The 19238-nt window shown below is 45.2% G+C and overlaps 1 protein-coding gene across 1 annotated transcript in view; it reads left to right on the forward strand.

Annotated features, from left to right (window-relative positions):
• The first annotated feature begins 8276 nt into the window (after positions 1-8276).
• ADAMTS18 (ADAM metallopeptidase with thrombospondin type 1 motif 18) overlaps positions 8277-19238 on the forward strand; it is a 282250-nt gene continuing 271288 nt past the window's right edge. The window contains exons 1-3 of the mRNA XM_069216991.1: positions 8277-8710; positions 8826-8910; positions 17729-18042. Of these exons, the coding sequence (XP_069073092.1) occupies positions 8609-8710; positions 8826-8910; positions 17729-18042 (501 nt within the window). The 5' untranslated portion in view covers positions 8277-8608. The remainder of the gene's footprint in view (positions 8711-8825; positions 8911-17728; positions 18043-19238) is intronic.

Genomic DNA, 19238 nt, shown 5'->3' on the forward strand with positions numbered 1-19238 from the left:
TATATATATATATATTCACTTAAATAAACAAAGGTTACGGGGATGTTATAGTTAGGTTCACATTTTACTAAACCATAGAAATTCAACAGTTATAGTTAGAGTTATCTCAAGTAACTATAACTCGTGCAGTAAGGTAACTATAACTTGCACCACTGCCACGCAGTTTTTCGTCAAAACTTTTACTGCAAATATTATATTGATATTATCAATGATGTTATCAAAGATGTCATATGTGCCATAATTTGTGGGGCAATTAGCAGTGCATGGCGAGGGCACAAGTTATAGTTACCTTAGGGCAAGAGCTATAGTTACTTGAGATAACTCTAACTCTAACTGGTGCATTCCTATGGTTTGATATGTTTAAAATGTGAGCCTAACTATAACGTCCCTGTAACCTTTGTTTTTTTTCAGTGAATTTCTATTTTCTTTAACATATAGTAATTTTCATTGCTATGCGTTAATACAACCACAACTGCGCATGGCCGAATCAGCAGTTGGGCACAGTGGGTGGATTCATGAGGGTGTCAGTAGGTGTGTCAGTGGGTTCATAAGTGTCTGAGTGGGTCTGTGAGTAGGTATGTGAGGGTCTGACTGGGACTGTGAGTGGGTTTGTGAGGGTCTGACTGAGGCTGTGTGTGTGTGTGCACAAGGGTCTGAAATCTCAATACAAAGTTATTACAGTAATTTACATGAGCACGATTTCAATTACACAAGAAATTTCATTTGGTATCAAGGGGTGATTAAGAGATTTGCCCAGAATCACAGGATGTTGAACCGTCACTGAGACTCGAACCATGATCCCCAGCTCCAAAGTTGGCAGCTCTGGTCCTTATGCCACATCCACTCCTCTAGGGTCTTTGTCTGGTGCATGTTGGGGCAGACTGGAAATAACTCATTTTTTACTAGGATCCGGAGGCCTTCAGTTGGCCCACACTCCCCCCACCAGGAACGCACAAGACGACAAGCTTTATTCGTTGGAAGAAGTATCTTTTATTTTTTAAAAAGACATCATATGAAATAACTCATAACTTCAACAAGCCAAACATTAAATAGCAAGTATAGCAAGGTTAGTCAATAAAGAAAACATTTTTATTTACATGTTACTGAGAAATTACTTGTGACCATAACCAATCTGACAGGATCCCTTCCTGTCCTGAACCACCATTTGGACCACACAGGTGACCCGTGTCTCACCTGTATCCGTAGGAGGGACGGTTACCCTGACTACCCGGTGCCTTGTCCTCCAGTTTAGGGTTCCGCCCCCCCTCCAAACACCAATCAGCCCTGGGGTGTAATGGGGGGAGCCAAGAGCTGGAGCCCCATGTTCTCCCCCAGCGATCTGAGGTCTCTTACCCCCTGATCTGGTGTGTACATCCGCTGGTTGGCTCAGAACTTCAGGATCCTATCCCAGATGTCCTCCTGGGGACCCCACCTTGGGGACCCCCTCCTATTTTTCTAGTCAAATTTTTATCTCAATTTCCGCCACAAGGGCAACCAGGGTCCCAAAGGTCCTTCGCCCTCCCCACCCAAAAAGAGGCTGCGGGCAAAACCCCACATCTCACGGATAAATTGATCGGTTCCCTCGTCAGACAAATGCACCTGGTCGTTGTGAAACATGTGCACACCTTTCAGCAGTTTGTGGGGGATATTCCATAGGCGCCCAGGGCCTGGGCAGAGTTTTGCCATCTCGGCATTCAGCCGGCGAACTGACACATTGATGGTTCGAGATCTTATCCCTGCCACCCACTTACGACGAGGAACCATGCGTGACCAGGTGAATGCTGCCCCGGGAATTGCTTTGCCACTCTTGTGATTTCCAGGAATACCGTCTCCCTAAGGGTCTTCCGGCCTAAACGCACTAGATCATTGCCCCCCAAGTGAATGATGATTAGGTCTGGAGACTGCAGTCCCCCTCGACTACTCGCCAATTCGACCAAATGTTGCAGCTGGGTGATGCCTCCTCCGCCAATGCTGCACCAACGAAAAGCCACGTTGTGTAAGTCTGCCGGTTTCGACCCACGGAGCAGTTGCAACCTGTATGCCGCCCGATGAACAAATGAATGCCCCAATACCCAGACTACTCGCTGAGGCATCTGACTGAAAGAAAAGAAACATGCGCGTGAGACATCACCACTGAGCAACCCAGTCCCTGTTACACCAACTCTGGCCTGATGTAACGTTTGTAACATTCTGAAGACCAACGACCTATATTTTTTACAGCGGACGCTGGAAGGCCTGCTGCCGTGGCTGCGCCAATTCTAAAGGAATGGGATGAGTATCCTTGCTGATCCACTCCAATTGATTTCAGGGCCAATTTAAAGACTTCCGCGAATTGGTAGCGTGACAGGCAGTCTCCCGAGGGGTGAATAAAGAAGACCGGAGACTCCGCCATAGGGCGTACTGCCATATAATTGTTTGTGATTAACACAGGGCATAAGGGGGAACCAGGCGCCTCACCGAGTGTGATGCGTGTTCCTTTCTTCAGCTGGTCGGTCTTTGATTTATGCAACATAATGTATAGAGCCCCATTGCAAACCGTTACGTCTTTCTGCTGTAGGCCCCCCAAGTGATCACCCTTGGAAGAGCCTACTAACTCGCTGATGCGGAAAGCCCCATAAAAGGCCAAAGTGAAGGCTGCGGCGAAAATCGCTGCCTCAGCGGGTGAAGAGCAGACGGTGCGGAGCGCCCTTAGAATACTTTCTAGCAAAGGAGGGGTGACGGGATGTCTGGCATCATAGCAACCCGGGGATCCCTTGGCCCAACCCCGCAAAGCCTGTTTTACGATGAAAGTATTCAGAGGCCTCTCCAAATTAACTATCTTCGCGAAGAAACGTATTGCTGCCAAGTGGGCCTTTGCGCATGACACAGGTCGACCTAGGTTATGCAGGTGTTGAAGAAACGCCCCCATTGCTGGTTCAGAAAATGTGTCTGCAATATGCCGGGCATGCAGGAATCGCCTGTAAAGTAAAAAACTGTTCTCGTAAGCTGTTTTTGTGCGAGGGGCCAAGGATGAAGCTACTAATTCTGGGAGGGAGGGGCACCAATCTTCCACAGAGATTCTGGGAACTCCGTCATCTTCTCCTCCGCCTGGGGGTGATACAGCAAAAAATCCTGCATTAATGAACGAGACAATGCGTCAGCTGCGTTGTTAAGCACCCCAGGTACGTGCTTTGCCTTGAACGTGATGTTGTGCTGATGACAAGCCAGAATCAGGTGCTTCAAAAGGCGCAAAACCAAGGGGCAGGAAGCCCCTTGACGGTTGATAACTTCTACCACCGCCATGTTATCTGACCAGAAAATTACCACCCTGTTCCTGAACTCCTTTGCCCAGATGTTCACAGCAACAACAATCGGGAATAATTATAAGAACGCTATATTCTTAGTCCAGCCCTGTCTGACCCAGTCTCTAGGCCAGTCTGCCCTACACCATAAAGGGCCCAAGATTGCGCCGAAACCTATGCAACCCACGGAGTCAGTGAAAAGGCCCAGCGTAGGGCTGGATATTGCTTTATGCGGCCAAATGACCGACCCATTGAATGTCCTGAGGAACAGATCCCACAACCTAAGATCGTCCTTAACCTCTCTAGACAGCCGAGTGTGGTGGTGTTTTTCTTTTAGCCCTACCATTGAGCGAGCTATTGACCTAGAAAAGGGGCGGCCCATGGGAATGATTCTTAGTGCAAAGTTCAGCTGACCCACCAGTACCTGAAGCTGGTGCAGGGTCACCTTTTCTTGAGACAATATAGCCTTAATGGACTCCTTGAAAGCCAACAGTTTTTCCAACGGCAAGCGGCACTCCCCGGCCATGGAGTCGATTTCAATCCCCAGGAAAGTGATGCAAGTAGAAGGGCCGACCGTTTTTTCGGGGGCCAAAGGAACCCCGAATTCTTTGAACAATGCGATTAAAGCTTGAAGAGCCCACCTGCATCGATCGGAATTAGGGGGTCCCAGAATCAAGAAATCGTCTAGGTAATGTATGACCTCCCGGTGTCCTGTACGTTGTGAGAAAACCCACTGAAGAAAGAAGCTGAATTGCTCGAAATAACTGCAAGATATGCTGCAACCCATGGGCATGCATTGGTCGAAGTAATACTCCCCCCTGAATTGAAAACCCAGCAAATGGTAGTCCTCGGGGTGCACGGGAAGCAGAAGGAAGGCAGACTCAATGTCGGTTTTTGCTAACATAGACCCCCGGCCCAGCGCCCTAACTTTCTCTACCGCATTGTCCACTGACGTGTAACGAACTGAACATAGCTGCGGATCGATGGCATCGTTAACTGATGACCCCCGAGGGGCTGAAAGATTGTGGATCAATCTGAACTGACCTGCTTCTTTTTTTGGAACCACCCCCAGCGGCGGGCCGCACGCCAGGTCCCGCCGCCGCGCACAGGTAAAGAAGGGGTTGCCCTTCTTGGGGGGGCCTTTAAATAGCCCCCCACCAGTGCGCGGCGGCCGGAACCGGCGGGCGGCCAACGTCGGCCCCACGACATGCCCCCTGTGGCATGACTTCCGCCCCAACGCCTCGCGAGGCGTCAGGGCAGAAATCCGGCCGACTCCCGCACCCCCGGCAGAGGGGAAAAGGGGGGTGGAGTGCCCCCAGGGCCTCGGAGGCCCCATCCCCTAACAGGCCGCGCCCCCCCACTGCGGGGCGGGCGCTCTACCCATAGTGCTTGGTTCTGCCATTTCATAGTGCTGCAAAGCAGGTGCCCTTCTAAACAAAATCGCTATAATTCATTGTATGGACCTTGCAGAGTTGAAGAGGTGAAAAAGCTATGTCAGGATTGTCATCCGTGACATTTTTGTTCTTTCAAGACCTCTGCAGTGGGTGCATTAACCAACTGGCTTAAGTAGAGCTTAACACTAGGTGATAGGACGTGCTCTTTGTAACCTCTGGAGGGTCACCAACCAAGCACATAGGTTAGTTCTAGGGAAGAAGATGGCGAAAAGTGTTGTCTCCAAAATGGTGGAAATGGAGTTGTGACTCCAAACCCAAGCACTTCATGGCCTCAAGCTTGATAGCAAAACATATCGAGCCTTTGGATGTAAATTGGGACTCTTCAAATAGAGTTCAGTTAGCACAAACCCAATGCAAAGGTATTACAACACTTTACATGAGCACAGGTTACATTACACAAGAACACATTCATTTTTGGTAGCGAAGGGGAGATTAAGTGATTTGCCCAGAATCACAGGGAATATAACCCAAACCAGATTATGAAGAGCAGGAAGGACAGGGATTTTTCAGTGAAACACTAGGCCCTTGACCTCAAGGAGATTATGTTATTGCTACTTCTTTGAATGAGCAGAAATAGAAATAAAATATTTCTTTTTATTATGAAATGGACATTGATTTACTGACATTGCTATGTCCTCCTTCAGTTATGTCGTATTCATGAGCCTGTATCTAGTCCCCCACCCCACCTCCCACCCTGAGAGTGGCTTGGGCTGCTCGACCATAGCTACCACTGAGAGCCAAGTGCAGACGGGGTGCTTGGCCTAGTTGCTCAGGATCCATAGTAGGTCAGGCCCTGGGAGACCAGGAATAAAATGCATCAAATACCACATTTGGGCCCAATAACCCCTGCATGCCCTGTGGCACTCTGAAATGGTGTCTGACAAATGTGTTCTCCAGCTTTCTCTAATGACACCAACTGATAATCAAAGTAAAGAAAGACTGAAGGATCTTGTTAAAAGTTAAAGAAGATGATGTCATTTAAAGTTTTATTTTATAGTCATGACTGGGACTGTGCATAAGTTTAAAACATGAAGAAAAAACTGTATTTTTCTTGTGCCAACACTACTGAGGTATTGTATCACACCTGGACATGCTGCCTTTCTGCACTGCTCCAGAAAATGTCAGTCTTCTACTGCTCCCCTGCACACAGGAACAAACAAGACCTTGAAGAAGAAGTTGATGGAATTGGAATGAGTGCATTTCCAACAGCCTATTTAAGGTTATGATTATGCCCATATCAGTCTCCCACATTCCCTTCCATACTCTCTGCCAATTTGGAAGGTTAATTGGTTGAGGGAACAGAAACAAGGGAGTATGAGAGTGTTTTGGCACCGGAAATAACTGTAAGAGCAACGTTGCTGTCTCTGAGGCTGTGATGCCCTTTCATATTTCATCAGCATGTCAGAGAAAAGCAACTTGCTCAGAAGAAATGCAGCACAGGCTGCGGGTGCTGCCCCAGGAGGGCTGCTAGCATATGTATATACACACACACACATACACTCTCTCTCTCTCTCTATCTCTCTCTCTCTTCCAAAAATCATCAGCATAATCAATTCCAATATGCTCTCTAGTCAACCCATCAGCACAGGTGGCAGTCACACCCTAGACTGACAAAGTGACAGATTCAGACACACATTAACATCTTCAATGACCACATAGCAAGATGTGCATAGTAAAAAATGAACTTGAAGACAATCCTCCAAACAAAAGGACTTAAAACTCAGAAATGGCAGAGGGTGCCGAAGGGGATCTCAGGGGCAGGCACAATAACATCCGCTGGGGACCCATAAATACTGGTTCAAGCTGCTATAGTGGCAAACAGTGTTGCATGAGGAGAGGAGGAAGTGAACCAGGATTGGCACGATAATGCACGGCCAATGTGGTCTCAGGCAATGTTTGAATCCACTGCTGGAAGGACACCACTGCACCTCGGTTGGGGGCCAAGGGGATCTAAAAGAACAGTGCTCCCACTTCAAAAGTTACATTCGTGCAGCAGGGGCAGCGCACAGGAAAGTTTAAATGGCAGAGGTTCGGGTTTTGCATCTGGTTCCGCTAAGGTGAGCACGTGGGACAAAATAAGGGAGACAATCTTATTTTTGGGGGCATCAGGTATTGAATTCTGCGCTGAAGTGCCCACTTATTCTCATTTAGCCGGTAGTGACTTACTCTGTGACTCCCTCAAGGAATATGCCTGATCTTAAGCAAACCCCTTGTTCCACTTGAAGCGCATGGCACTCACAGATCAGACCCACCGGTTGGCAGGGCACAAAATGGACTGACAAGTTAGCAAGTTGGGCCTAACAGCAATAAGAGGCTACCCTTCCTCACGATCGGAGAGAAAAACAAACAAAAAAACAACAAAAACTTTATGACCCGAAAAAAGCAGCACGTACAATGGCCTCAACAACAAAAAGGTGTTGTACCTATGACAAGCAAATGACAGGATTGGATTGATATATAGCAGAGATGATTTATGACCTATCAGCCGTTGATGATTTAAGACTTGTCATGAAATGGACTTGATCAGTGTATGGCAGAGATGATTTATGACCTTTCAACCATTGCTGATGTATGACCTGCCACAAAATGATCATTTACGGTCCTTCAGAATTATGTGTGTAGGACAGAAATGATGTATGACCCATCAACAGTGATGATTTTCGACATTTCATGTAATTGTAATTAATAATCCTGTAAGAATGATTTATGACACTCAGAATAATTTATGTCAATGTCATATTGATTTATGACATTTTCATCTGGATTAAGACTGGCTACTGTGAAGATGAGGTCAAGTGGCCTCATTTAAATATCATGCATGTAATAAAACTGTGGCCAAGTTTTCCCATGAGAGTACAAACATACTGGTGTTATTATATCCACAAATGTATATGTGGAATGTGTACTATTTGAAGTGGGCCAAGCGCGGGTGTTTATACGAGATAACCTCTATCCCACTGTTAATCCTTACTTCATCCCCAGCGTGTTCAGAGCAGGTAGTCAACAAATACTGAAGAAACCCTCAACTCTATAAATTCACGGGAAATAGCTCTCTCTGAATGCTGTGTCAAGGCATATTTTGTAGGAAGCTCTTTTTCTCACGATTCGATTGAAATTCACAGATCACGTATCCGTCCAAGTAAGGGGTGCAAGATTTGGAAGAAGACAAAACAAATGTTCTAATATATATATATATATATATATATATATATATATATATACTCGTTCGATCTTCATGCTAAATATACACCTCCTTGGATACTTCCTCGCATGCAGCAATTTATAACAACCTCAATAAATCCATGTACGTCCGTAGGAGAAAGTGATTACAAAAGCCCCCATCGGGCTCCCATTTGTTGAAACTATGTTTTAATTTCTGCTCGACCCTTCTGACTCTATTTAATTCACTACAAACAGTGCAGAGACGATGTGCTCCCTTTGTACAAAACCACCACCCAGCCCCCTCCCCTTTTCGTGAGCAATTATCTACACGTCCTCCTTTCCTTTCTCTCCACCTACAAACAGCATGCCCCCTCCTTCCACATTCTGTCAGTGAGCTTGCTTGAAACTCCAGCCCCTCCCGTCTCAGAGTGCGCCCCCTCTTCTGAAAGCAGCTGGGCTGCAATATCCGCACGCTGACTGTCCTCGCAGAGATAGTCACCTAGCAGTGCGCCGGCTGCCAGCTTACCTGCAAACCTGCCGCATCCCTGAGTCTGCCGGAGACAGGGCCCTTCCTGCTCCCGCCGGCAGCGCAAAAAGAGGCGACGAGGTGCCCGTCCGCTCTTACTTGTTGCACGTGTGACAATGCCGACGACGAGCAGACACTTTCTGTGTCTGCCTAGCAGCAGGTAACACAGCTTGGGAGAGAAGAGCATGGATTACCTACTGCTGCTGGTGTGGACTTCGCTTGTGACGGTTCCTCACAGCAGTTCGATGCAGTTCTTGACAGTGCTGTGGCTTGGGAGTTTTGTGAAGGCAGGTTGAGGCATATTTTTTACTCGCTCATTACGGACACGGTGTGATGTTGGCAGCTGGCTTGTCAGCTCGATGCTGAAACGTCTCACTGCAAATGCTGTCTGTTCTCTTTCAGAGCCTCCAGATGTGCTGTCTGTGTTGCGTGTCCTTTGCATCAGCCTTAACCAGCGATGATGGCTGCGGCAGTGGATTGAACCACGGTGTGTATTACGTTATTCCATTATCTGCACCTGCTTTAACAAAATAATGTGGAAGTAGAGATCAGACACAAGCTTTTTACACATCACCACGCACGCGGTTACCAGCGTGTAAACCCAGTTTGCGTTCATGCTTGGCATGCAGCTGCGCACAGGTGAGCCTAGCGTCGACAAGTTGTGTAGAAAGCTTTCAGAGAAAAGACTGACGCGAATGTTAAGAATATAAATGGGTGGTAAAATGTTGTTCAAATGTGTGAGGAGCGACGCATGCCTGTTTGGTTAAAAGACAGGCTGTCCAGACAAGGCGGCCAGGTGTTTGTGCTGAGAGAAGTTACTGTACAGGGGGACGGGCACAGAGGCTGCCGGCTGGCATGTTCCGCGAGGGATTCCCCCGAAGCAGCTGTCTGCTGCCCATGAGGTCTGTGAATCCTGCCCTTGATTTACACCGCGCAGCAGGGTGGAAAGCCCTTGATGTATTATTTCCAGTGATCTGCGATGCAGCGATTTATTATTGGCTCGAATGCAAACCTCTTCACGACCAGAAGATTGATGGTGTTTGAAACATCTGCTGCTGAACGGCGCAGACATTCCTCCGCTTTAAGTGGAGTTTATTTCAAGTTAGAAATTGTAGGGTTGGGAACGCGCTGCTGAATTTCTCTACACAGAGCAGACTCGAGAGGGCACTGGATGAACGAAACAGTTTTGCCAAGGGCTGCATTCATTCACGTGAACTATTTGGGTAGTGTTTTGCTGGACGACATTCATAATATTACTACAGTTCTCCTTAAGGGGCATTTTTATGAGAAAGTGGTGCATCGGTCCTAATGAGCCACTTCTCTTGCGTTGCCCTTGCCTTACCTAACATCACCATGGTCGTGCCGTATTTCCAATGCCACGCCCCATGGCAGTCGTTACCACAACAGCGCCAGAATTTTTGACGCTGTTGTGGTGCTTTGCTTCACTAGCGTCAACAATTTTGAAGCAAGGGCAGCATAACAAAGGGAGGCCAATTGATGTCAATGGGTCTGCCATTTTAACGCCTGCCTTGAGCAGGCATTAAAAATGATGGAAAAAATGGCGCAGTGAAATCTAGAAAATTTCACTGCACCATTTTTCCAGGCCTCCCTGCCTCAGAATGCCCCTCTTGCATACATTATGCCTCATGCAGGCATCATTTGGTGCAGGGTGTCTCAAAGTGGTGGAGTGAATGCGTTACGCCACTTTGTAAATCTGGGGTAACGACCAATTTAGCACCGCCTTAGCATAAAAATATGATGATATGGTGGCACTAAAGTGGCATATTTGGGGGCATGTTTACAAGGAACTGGCACAGTGTGGTGCTGCTCCAAAATTGGCAGGGCTGCAATGCATCAGTCCTCAAATGCAGAGGTGCACCATTTTTACAAAAATACATTGCACCCCTGTGTTTCCTCTAGCTCTGATGCTAAATTTAGCTGCCAGCGCCAATGCAGGCATTCTGGCACCATAGTGCAAGGGTGTCTACTTTTAAGGAAATGATTGTTTATGTGGAGGAAGGTGCCCCTTCCTGCACTTAACCAATCTACAATGGCGATTTGTTACTTCTATGTGTGCTGAAGAATGAAGCACAGATAGAAGTAGCAAATCGTCAAGATTTAACGATTGTTTCCTTGCAGGAAGGGACACCTTCCTGCAAATAAACAATCATTGATGGCGTTTTGCTCTTTCTATGTGTGCTGCAGGAAGCAGCACACATAGAAAAAGCAAAAACAAGGAGAAATAAATGTATTTCTCCTTGGTGCCAAATGCTAACGCCACCCCCTGGAGTGGCGTTAGTTTTTGGCTCTGCCTCAGATTTATGATTCCTTCGAAATCTGGGCAACGTCAAAAGCAATGGGTGTTGAGGTGGAACTCCCACAGCAACACCCATTGCACGCCCCTTTGTCGCAAACAACTGTGTCAGAGAGGCCCATATTTACAAGATGTCTTTAAGCTACAAAACGTGGTTTAGCTCCGCCTTGTAAATATGGCACAGTGCACAGCGCCACCAGAGCGTCACAAAAAATGACGCTTCGTTGGTGCTAGGAGTAGGTAAATATGCCCCTAGGTGTCTTGAAAAAACACTGTGTATTGACTCAGATATTCCATCCTACAATCAGTTTAAAGAAGAAACCGACTGGGACCATGCTCATAAGGACCAGCTATTGTAATTTTTTATTATTGGATTTTTTAACTTCTTGTGCTCTGATTATGGTTAACTAGCATCTATTCATCCATCCATCCATGCATTCATATGTTTGTCTGTATGCCTGTCTCTCTGTCTGTCTGTCCATCCATCCTTCTCTCCATCTGTTGGTCTGATCATCTATCTATCTAAATATCTATCTATTTGTCTATCTACTCTTTGTGCTGTCCCTTATGGAGCACTTCATCTACCTTTTCTCTCTAGATCTATTGTCACAGACGAATGAAGAAAGAACATGTGCCTATGAATGCCACGTGCTGGCTCTGTCCGCCCTCGCACATAACTTATAAATATGTAACTTCAAAGACATTACTTGTTAGTGTATGTGCAGGACATATCACCGCATACACCCCACTCAGCAGACGGGCACAGATTATGTGAAAAAATGTTTCAGTGATAGAAAATGAAAATAGGAGGAGCTGAAAGAGGTGGGTCTTCGAGTTTATCTCAGTTAATTTCAATGACGCTTTATTGACATAAAGGGCAGGTTTTTGAGTGCTGCAAACACACGCTTAACTTGTACTCAAGGCATGCACGTTTTTTCACTTGAACTTTTAACGTCCCTAGTTTAGCTAAAAAGAGGACAGGTATTCTGCTTCTATGGTTTGCTAAAACTGGATTTTTTCAAAGTACTGATCTCGCTGATATACATCTTTCTGGAGTAACCATTTTACCCAGAAACTGAGATGTAACCAAATTGTTCATAGCCCAGACTCTGCAAGTGTAAGCGGTTTAGAGCCTCGTTAGGGGTAGTGAGCGCTACATAAGTATCATGCCACAAATATACATAACTCGCCATGCTTGCCACTAATAACAGATTCTCTGCACAATGTTTGAGGATGAAGTAGGCGCTTGTTAATTTAAAAGTCCGTACCTAGCGCCTCTTATTTAAATGCCGGTCATGTGCATTTTAAATGTCTACTCTTTGAGGTGCGTTGTAACTTGACACCAACATCTGGTACACCCCTCGCAGTGAGCCTTTAATGTGGCTTAAGGGGACGTGCGATTGGACAAATCTCCTCTTAAGTAGGTTTGGGTTGGAGCAATAAACCCACAATTACAGTATCAGCTTCTCCCTGGAAACAAAACACCTTCCCATTTGACAGCAATTACTGTTCGAGGTGGGAAAGCCATTAGGCCTTGCTGTGATGACAAACGCCTTGACGTGAATGGCTGTGGGAAACTTCACAGTTCAGCTTATCTGCCCCTCTCAGCGGGGGTCACCAGAGAGCAGACAACACATACCCCAAACACTGCTTTGAAATCCGAAGGAGCACACAACTCCTCGGCAGCGGAAGGAATTCTTTGGAACGCTGTCGCCATGCTGCTTCTAAGTAAAAGTCACGACTTCCAATTCAAAATATCTGTGACGTTTTACATTCCTCTCATTAGATCACGTGCATTAATTTCCTGCTTTATGATAGCACGAGCCTGCCACATATTTACACAATTTAGGGCACATAACAAGGTCACTCGTTTATCACATTAAGTAAAAAGGCTGGGGTTTCTCCTCACCACCCAAGACGTTATGCGCCAGGGGTCTTTTGTAATATTTTGCTACAGACTACGATGTTCCGTAACCTGACACTTTATGCTATCTATTATGGAAAGAAATGGAGGCCCAAGGAGCGACTTTCGCACCCAGGGCATACCTGGAACAGACAATTGTAAATCTACAACTGGGTGCAGGATGGAAGGCAATCTCGTTTAAGGCTTTCAAAACCATAGTAAATAAAGCCATGTGCTGTCTCTCTCTTTTTAAAGACAAGAGCATGTTGGCAAAGGGATCACATGCTTAACTAGTCACAAATAGTTACAAGGCCCTGCACGCCGCCGCCACTATCTAGCTGCTGTCCTTTCTTCAATGGTGAGATAGCAGATCACCAGAAGTCGACTTGGAGACTTCCTAACTGTAGACATGGCCGCTAGACGGCAGGATCAAATGCCAGCTATGCAACTACCACCAGGAATCCATCAAAAACATAACATGTGCTTGTCCTTCCCTCCTGACAGAGCATAGATGTTGGCTCAAATCAATCTTCTTGACAAGAGGAATCAGAACATGTGGAACAGCAGTGATCAAGTCCCTGCTAGCTACCGATCTCAGGCCAGCCACAATCTTTGCCAAATTTCTGTCTTGCGTAGTAAGGAGACTAAAAAATCCAGATGGAAGAATCTAGTAAATGGCTGTGTCAATGACGTATCTAGCTGCAACTTAGTTAGCTCTTTTCAATCCAAACAATTTGCAACTGTTAGTGAGCATCAAGCTGGTTTTGATAATTCCTTTTTTACCTATGAGACCCCATGAGCTGCATTAAGATGAAGTTTTGTATTACGCTTTTAGAGTCTCTTTGTATGCAATGGTTTTCAGTAACTGTGCATGTATCTAATACATAAGAAATAAGAAAGTATTAAGTGCATAGGTAATGTTGCCTGCAACATAGTAGTGTCATCGATTTTTATATGACCTTGTGGTTTGATAGCAAATCTGTGGACCTTTTAACCTGAAGTCCTGAGGTGGAATTTGGCACATGACCAAAACAAGTATAATTCTGGATAAATCGTGTTGTGTGCCTGTGTCTCAAGTTTTAAACGTATATGCATTATACATCAAAGACATGATGTTAAATTGTGCTCTAGTTCCCATGTACATGCTCTGCGTACATAGATACACTCTTTGATTGCAAGCCAAAACTCTATGATTTGGAGTCAAATGGAGTGAAATTACCATATAGGATCCCACTCTGCTGTATTCTTAATGGACCAGTGTTCCTGTAGTCAGTTTGCCCAGGTAATAGAACAATGGAACTGAGTTTACCAGGCAGTATTTCTTCCTGGAATGATCACATGAAGCTTTGTCTGTGGTAGCAGCCAACACTCTTCCTCCTTTTAGGCGGAGACAACCAGACAGTGCAAGCTGTCTCATTGCAAAAGACCTATTGTCGGCTTACAAAGACCTAACAGGGGCTTACATCCAACCCGTTGCTTACCATTGGTTGGCTTTATTGTCACTCTAAGTTGCTTCATTCATATTTGATGACTTTCATCAATTGTGCTTGCCCCTCCCCTGGAGCGTAGCCTCTTTACCAGCCTCTTGATTGGTAGACATGTCCTTCCACTGCTCAATTTCTTTTACCGACTTTTTTCTTTTTGGTTAAGTATTCCATCAGAGTGCATGTGTACTTTGCAACCCTCTCCCTCTTGAATATCCCCCACACAGAATATGCATCTCTTTCCTCTGTGCTTGCCATTTCCCTCATGGCTGCTCTCTCTCTCTCTCTCCCTCTCTCTCTATCTCTCTCTTTCTGTACTTCTACACCCCTGCACTCTGTATCACAGTGTACCTAATGCCCTTCTTCACCTGCCCCATGTTTCTTTCTTCCTCATGTTCTTCTTCCCCCACAGTCCAATTTGCTGTCTCCCTCATGCCCACTATCCTCTCCCTTTTGCTTCCCACAAATCACTCTCCCACCTGCTCAACCATTACCCCCTTATCCCAGTACTTTTTTTTAATTCATATTTTTTTGGAGGGCCAAGCATTAAATTGCTGCCTGCCAACCACTGAAGTACTTTTGCACACTTACTGTTTCTTTCTTTTTTTAATTTTTATTGACACATCTAAGTGGCCTCGTCATATTAGATACGTCAATAAAATCTAAGGGTAAAATGGCATTCTGGCAGTGCATGTATTGGTGGTGACACATGCACAAGCCTACAGATTGATGTGACCACCAATATCTTAGATCAGTTAGTAAAATATAAAAGGAAATGGCACATGTAATTCAGTAGGATTTAGCATGAGAAGTGACACATGGGCGTGTGTACTTAATGACGAGAGCTCCAGCATCATCATTGCACCTTTTCTTTGCCAATACTAAATAGTATCATCAAAAAAGCATCTCTTTGCACTGATTCTGCTAAGCATTGCCAAAAAGCACTGGAAAATCCAGTAAGTATCAAAGGAGAGACCGTCAGAGTCTGCCAATTTTTGTTTTTGTCTGGCAGGTGAAGTATCCACAATCAGACTGTGGGGGTCATTACAACCCTGGCGGTCCAAGACCGCCAGGGCTGTTTTGACGGAAGCACCACCAACAGGCTGGTGGTGCTTCCCAGGTCATTACGACCGTGGCGGAAGCACCGCGGTTGCACCGCGGTTGCACCGCCGGGGCCGGCGGTTTCCCGCCACAATGGCCTCGGCGGTTTTAATCCGTCAGGGCAGCGCTGCTTGCAGCGCTGCCCGGGGGATTACGAGTCCCCCCACCGCCAGCCTTTTCCTGGCGGTTTGAACCGCCAGGAAAAGGCTGGCGGTACGGGGAGTCGTGGGGCCCCTGGGGGCCCCTGCACTGCCCATGCCACTGCACTGGCATGGGCAGTGCAGGGGTCCCCTGAAAGGGCCCTGTGCTGTTTTTCACTGTCTGCTATGCAGACAGTGAAAAGCGCAATGGGTGCAACTGCACCCGTCGCACGGCCGCAACACCGCCGGCTCCATTTGGAGCCAGCTCCTGTGTTGCGGCTGAGATCCCCGCTGGGCCAGCGGTGATCTCCAAATGGCTGCGGCGGGGGTGTGGCTGCATTGGCGCCCGCCAGGTGGTCCGGCAGCCCGCCAAGGTCATAATGAGGGCCTTTGTCCCTTGAATCCATTCAAAGTCCCAATCCAGGCTTAATTCTGGTGCCTGGTATGATTATGATCTTCAAGCATTTCCCTTCACATGTAGCACGGACATTGATTTTCTGTATGTTTGTATGTGTGGTCATGAGTAACAAAAACATTGTTGCTTGAAAATGATAGTTTTAGCACTTACATTTCACATTCTCTTGTATGTTTTGTAATAAACGCTTGCATAGTACCTTGAGCCATCATTATGGCATTGCACCACTGTGCAATGCCATGGTGATCCGGGAGCCTTTTTATGTGATTCTACGGTTTCCATTCAACCACACTATTACTGCCTTGTAGACATACATACCTGCCATGCATGAGCTGTACATTTCTTTTGTCAGAAAAATAACAAATTCTCCATAAGACTAATAACTCAATATCCAACAATAAACACTGAGTTGACCACTAACCTTTGGTTCCAGCGCTGTCTACTGCCTGGCATAACGTTCTTCAACACCTTGTTGGGAGTAGTAAGTGGTATGCAAATGCACTTACAATGCAATTTATAGTTTTTCATATGAGGAAGGCCCTGTACAGAGCTTTTCAGAGAACACAATTGTTTTACACTGTAGTCACAAACTCAGTCTGTCATTCTTCTGATGGAAGTAATTTGGGCAACATTTAGTTGATGGGAACTATTGTAATTTACAATGCAATGGTATATGACATGAAATACTAAACAAAAAATATCTGATTTTGTCTGTAGCTTCCTTCAGTATATTAATGAAAATACAACAGAGATCTATGATCTATCATTAGAGATGGATCTAACAATCAAGCACGCAGTGCCGTTGTGAGAGATTATTTAGAGAATAATTGCATATGAACAGTGGAAGGCAAGACCAATCAGTAATTTGACAAAGTGCTGACAACTATATATCTGGCTCATGCATTCAAATCCGACAAGCTTGTTACTGAGCCAAAAGCTCTTGCCATCTGGAAGTTGGACAGTTGCCAATCTGGAACGAGCTGGTGTTCTGCATAACCTGAAAAGAGCTTATGATTTGCGCAGATGGCACAAGACCACTTTAGAAAGTATTGTTTTTAGTTTGAACTCTTGTTGGTATTCTGAGACACATGGACAACCCGATATTGGATGTAGGTATTCATTCATCCCAGTATTTGAGCACAGGCCTGAGACACCAGTTTTAAGGTACGTACACACGGCCTCTTCACAAATTGGCGGTTGATTCTTGAAGAACTTTAAAGCCTTCTCATCCCTGAACAAATCAGTGAATTCACTGAACAAATAATTTGATTGATTATTAGTACGAGAACCAGTCTTTAGTGCAAGATGAGTGAGATTGTGAAAGCATAGTCAGTTTGGGAAACGTGTCCTACAACAGTTCAAATGAAATAACTCTAAAAGGGATGTATTCTCATGCATATTTCATATTTCATCATATCTAAGAATATGTCTATTATAAGAACATTCTAATTCAGACCCGTGGGTGTATATAAACATGTACATAAACATTATTGACACTGAAAATCTAAACAAACATATATAGCAATGGAAGCATGCTTCCTAGGTGAGCAGAAGTGCAAATCTGGCTTGGCTTGATGATGGGCTTCCATACTGCCTGGGATTCCCAGGGCCAGATGTTGCTGTTTGGACACTTCACACAAGCAGTAACTCCTCCCGGTGTCTGCTACAGAGTCCAGAAGTGATGAGAGGCAAATGGCATCTCTCTCGCGTTTGGGAAAAGTACAGTGGCACAAGGACCTACAATAACGCCAGCCTTCCTCTTGGCTCTTCTCTAGCTTGGCATGCTGTATAGCAATATCTCGTAACATTGCACATCCCCAAACCAACAAAAAGTTAATATGTCTCTAGCGCACAGGCCTTTGCTTACTCTATCACACTGTGTGCTGCTAGGTGTCATAAAGATGTGTGGCGGGTTGGAATGTTCATAGCTTATATTTTGTCTTCACAGATTATGTATTCGTGACACCTGTTGAAGTGGATGCCACTGGAACATACATCTCACATGAAGTTTTGCATAAAAGCAGAAAGAAGCGATCAGCGCCCAGTTCAAACAGTTCTTTGCACTACAGAGTTTCAGCATTTGGACAGGACCTGCACTTAGAACTGAAACCTTCGGTCATATTAAGCAAAGGCTTTCAAATCCAGATAGCAGGAAAGGATGGAATCCGGTCTCATCAGCAAGAAATTGAACCCTGTTTCTACCACGGATTTATACGAAACTATACTACCTCTTCAGTGGCGATATCTACATGCTTGGGTTTGGTAAGCTATTTTGTTTCTTTAATGGACACGTTCTGCCTTTGTTTATATTTTCAACACCTTTCAGTGTGTTTATTAGTTTCATATGATTGAGGCTTTTTAGGCCTGGGGTTTGACAGCTTGGTTTTCAACCTGATTGACTGCTTACAACATACTTAGGGCCAGATGTACCAAAGGATTTTACCCATTCTGTGTCTATGGGAAAAAGCTTTTGTACATATGGCCCTTAGAGAGGGATTTAGGCCCCCCTTTCATTCACTGGATTTCTTCGAGTAGCCTCTTTCAGCTATTGGCTAGTGACTTTTTCAGTCATGTCTTGGTTCAGAACAGTGGAGTATTAGTTTCTCACCTTAAGTTTACTGTTTGGGTGGAACATTCTGCCTCACTTGAGCACTTGCATGGAATTGCACAAGATACTACTTTACAACGACACATATCCTTATTTAATACATCTATTTCATAGGACAGCAATGAAGGAAAGACAGCCTCAATGCAAACCTGCTGTTGTTTTTTTGCCTGGCTTTAAAGTGCAACCGTGGCATGTTTTACCACATTAAATGCATACCTACTGGCTTTTTCAGTGCTTTAGTCTGTAATTCAGTGATACTTCCGCAGTGTTATGTTACAACCTTCCCAAATAGGCAGAGGATTCTACCAGGCTTTTTGTGTTAAGTACAAGATCATGTAAACGTTAAAGTCCTGTACTTAAACTACTTTCAGTTTTGTACTTATACTTGCAGCAATTACCAGTGCAAAATGATTATTGGTACAACTGGCTGATAGAAAAAAAAACATTTGGATTAAGAGAGTGGGGCAAAAGTGTATTCTTTCACTGCTTCATCTTTGCAAGTATGGGTGCAAATTTGTATAACAGTGGCACAATATTGGATAATCTGGGCCCAGGGATATGCCTTTAGAAGTGGGTATGCTAGGCGATTCATAAAACGAGCCACCCCAGAGATGAATCAGGGACCTGTCTTGGCTCTAAGAGTCGAAGTACAAGCCAAAAGATCTAAAGATTTTGTATGTAAATTGGATAGAAAAGGACAAGTAGAAATATGATAAAGTCTCTTTAAAATAAAAAATAGGATATGTCTTCACTTCAATTTAATACATTAGATTATTTATGTTATTACACTTCTGCCAAAAGTAATAGTTTTAAAACATTAACTTTCCCACACCTCCAGTGCCCTTGTGCC

Source organism: Pleurodeles waltl, chromosome 12 (genome assembly GCF_031143425.1).
Source record: "Pleurodeles waltl isolate 20211129_DDA chromosome 12, aPleWal1.hap1.20221129, whole genome shotgun sequence".
Taxonomy (NCBI): domain Eukaryota; kingdom Metazoa; phylum Chordata; class Amphibia; order Caudata; family Salamandridae; genus Pleurodeles; species Pleurodeles waltl.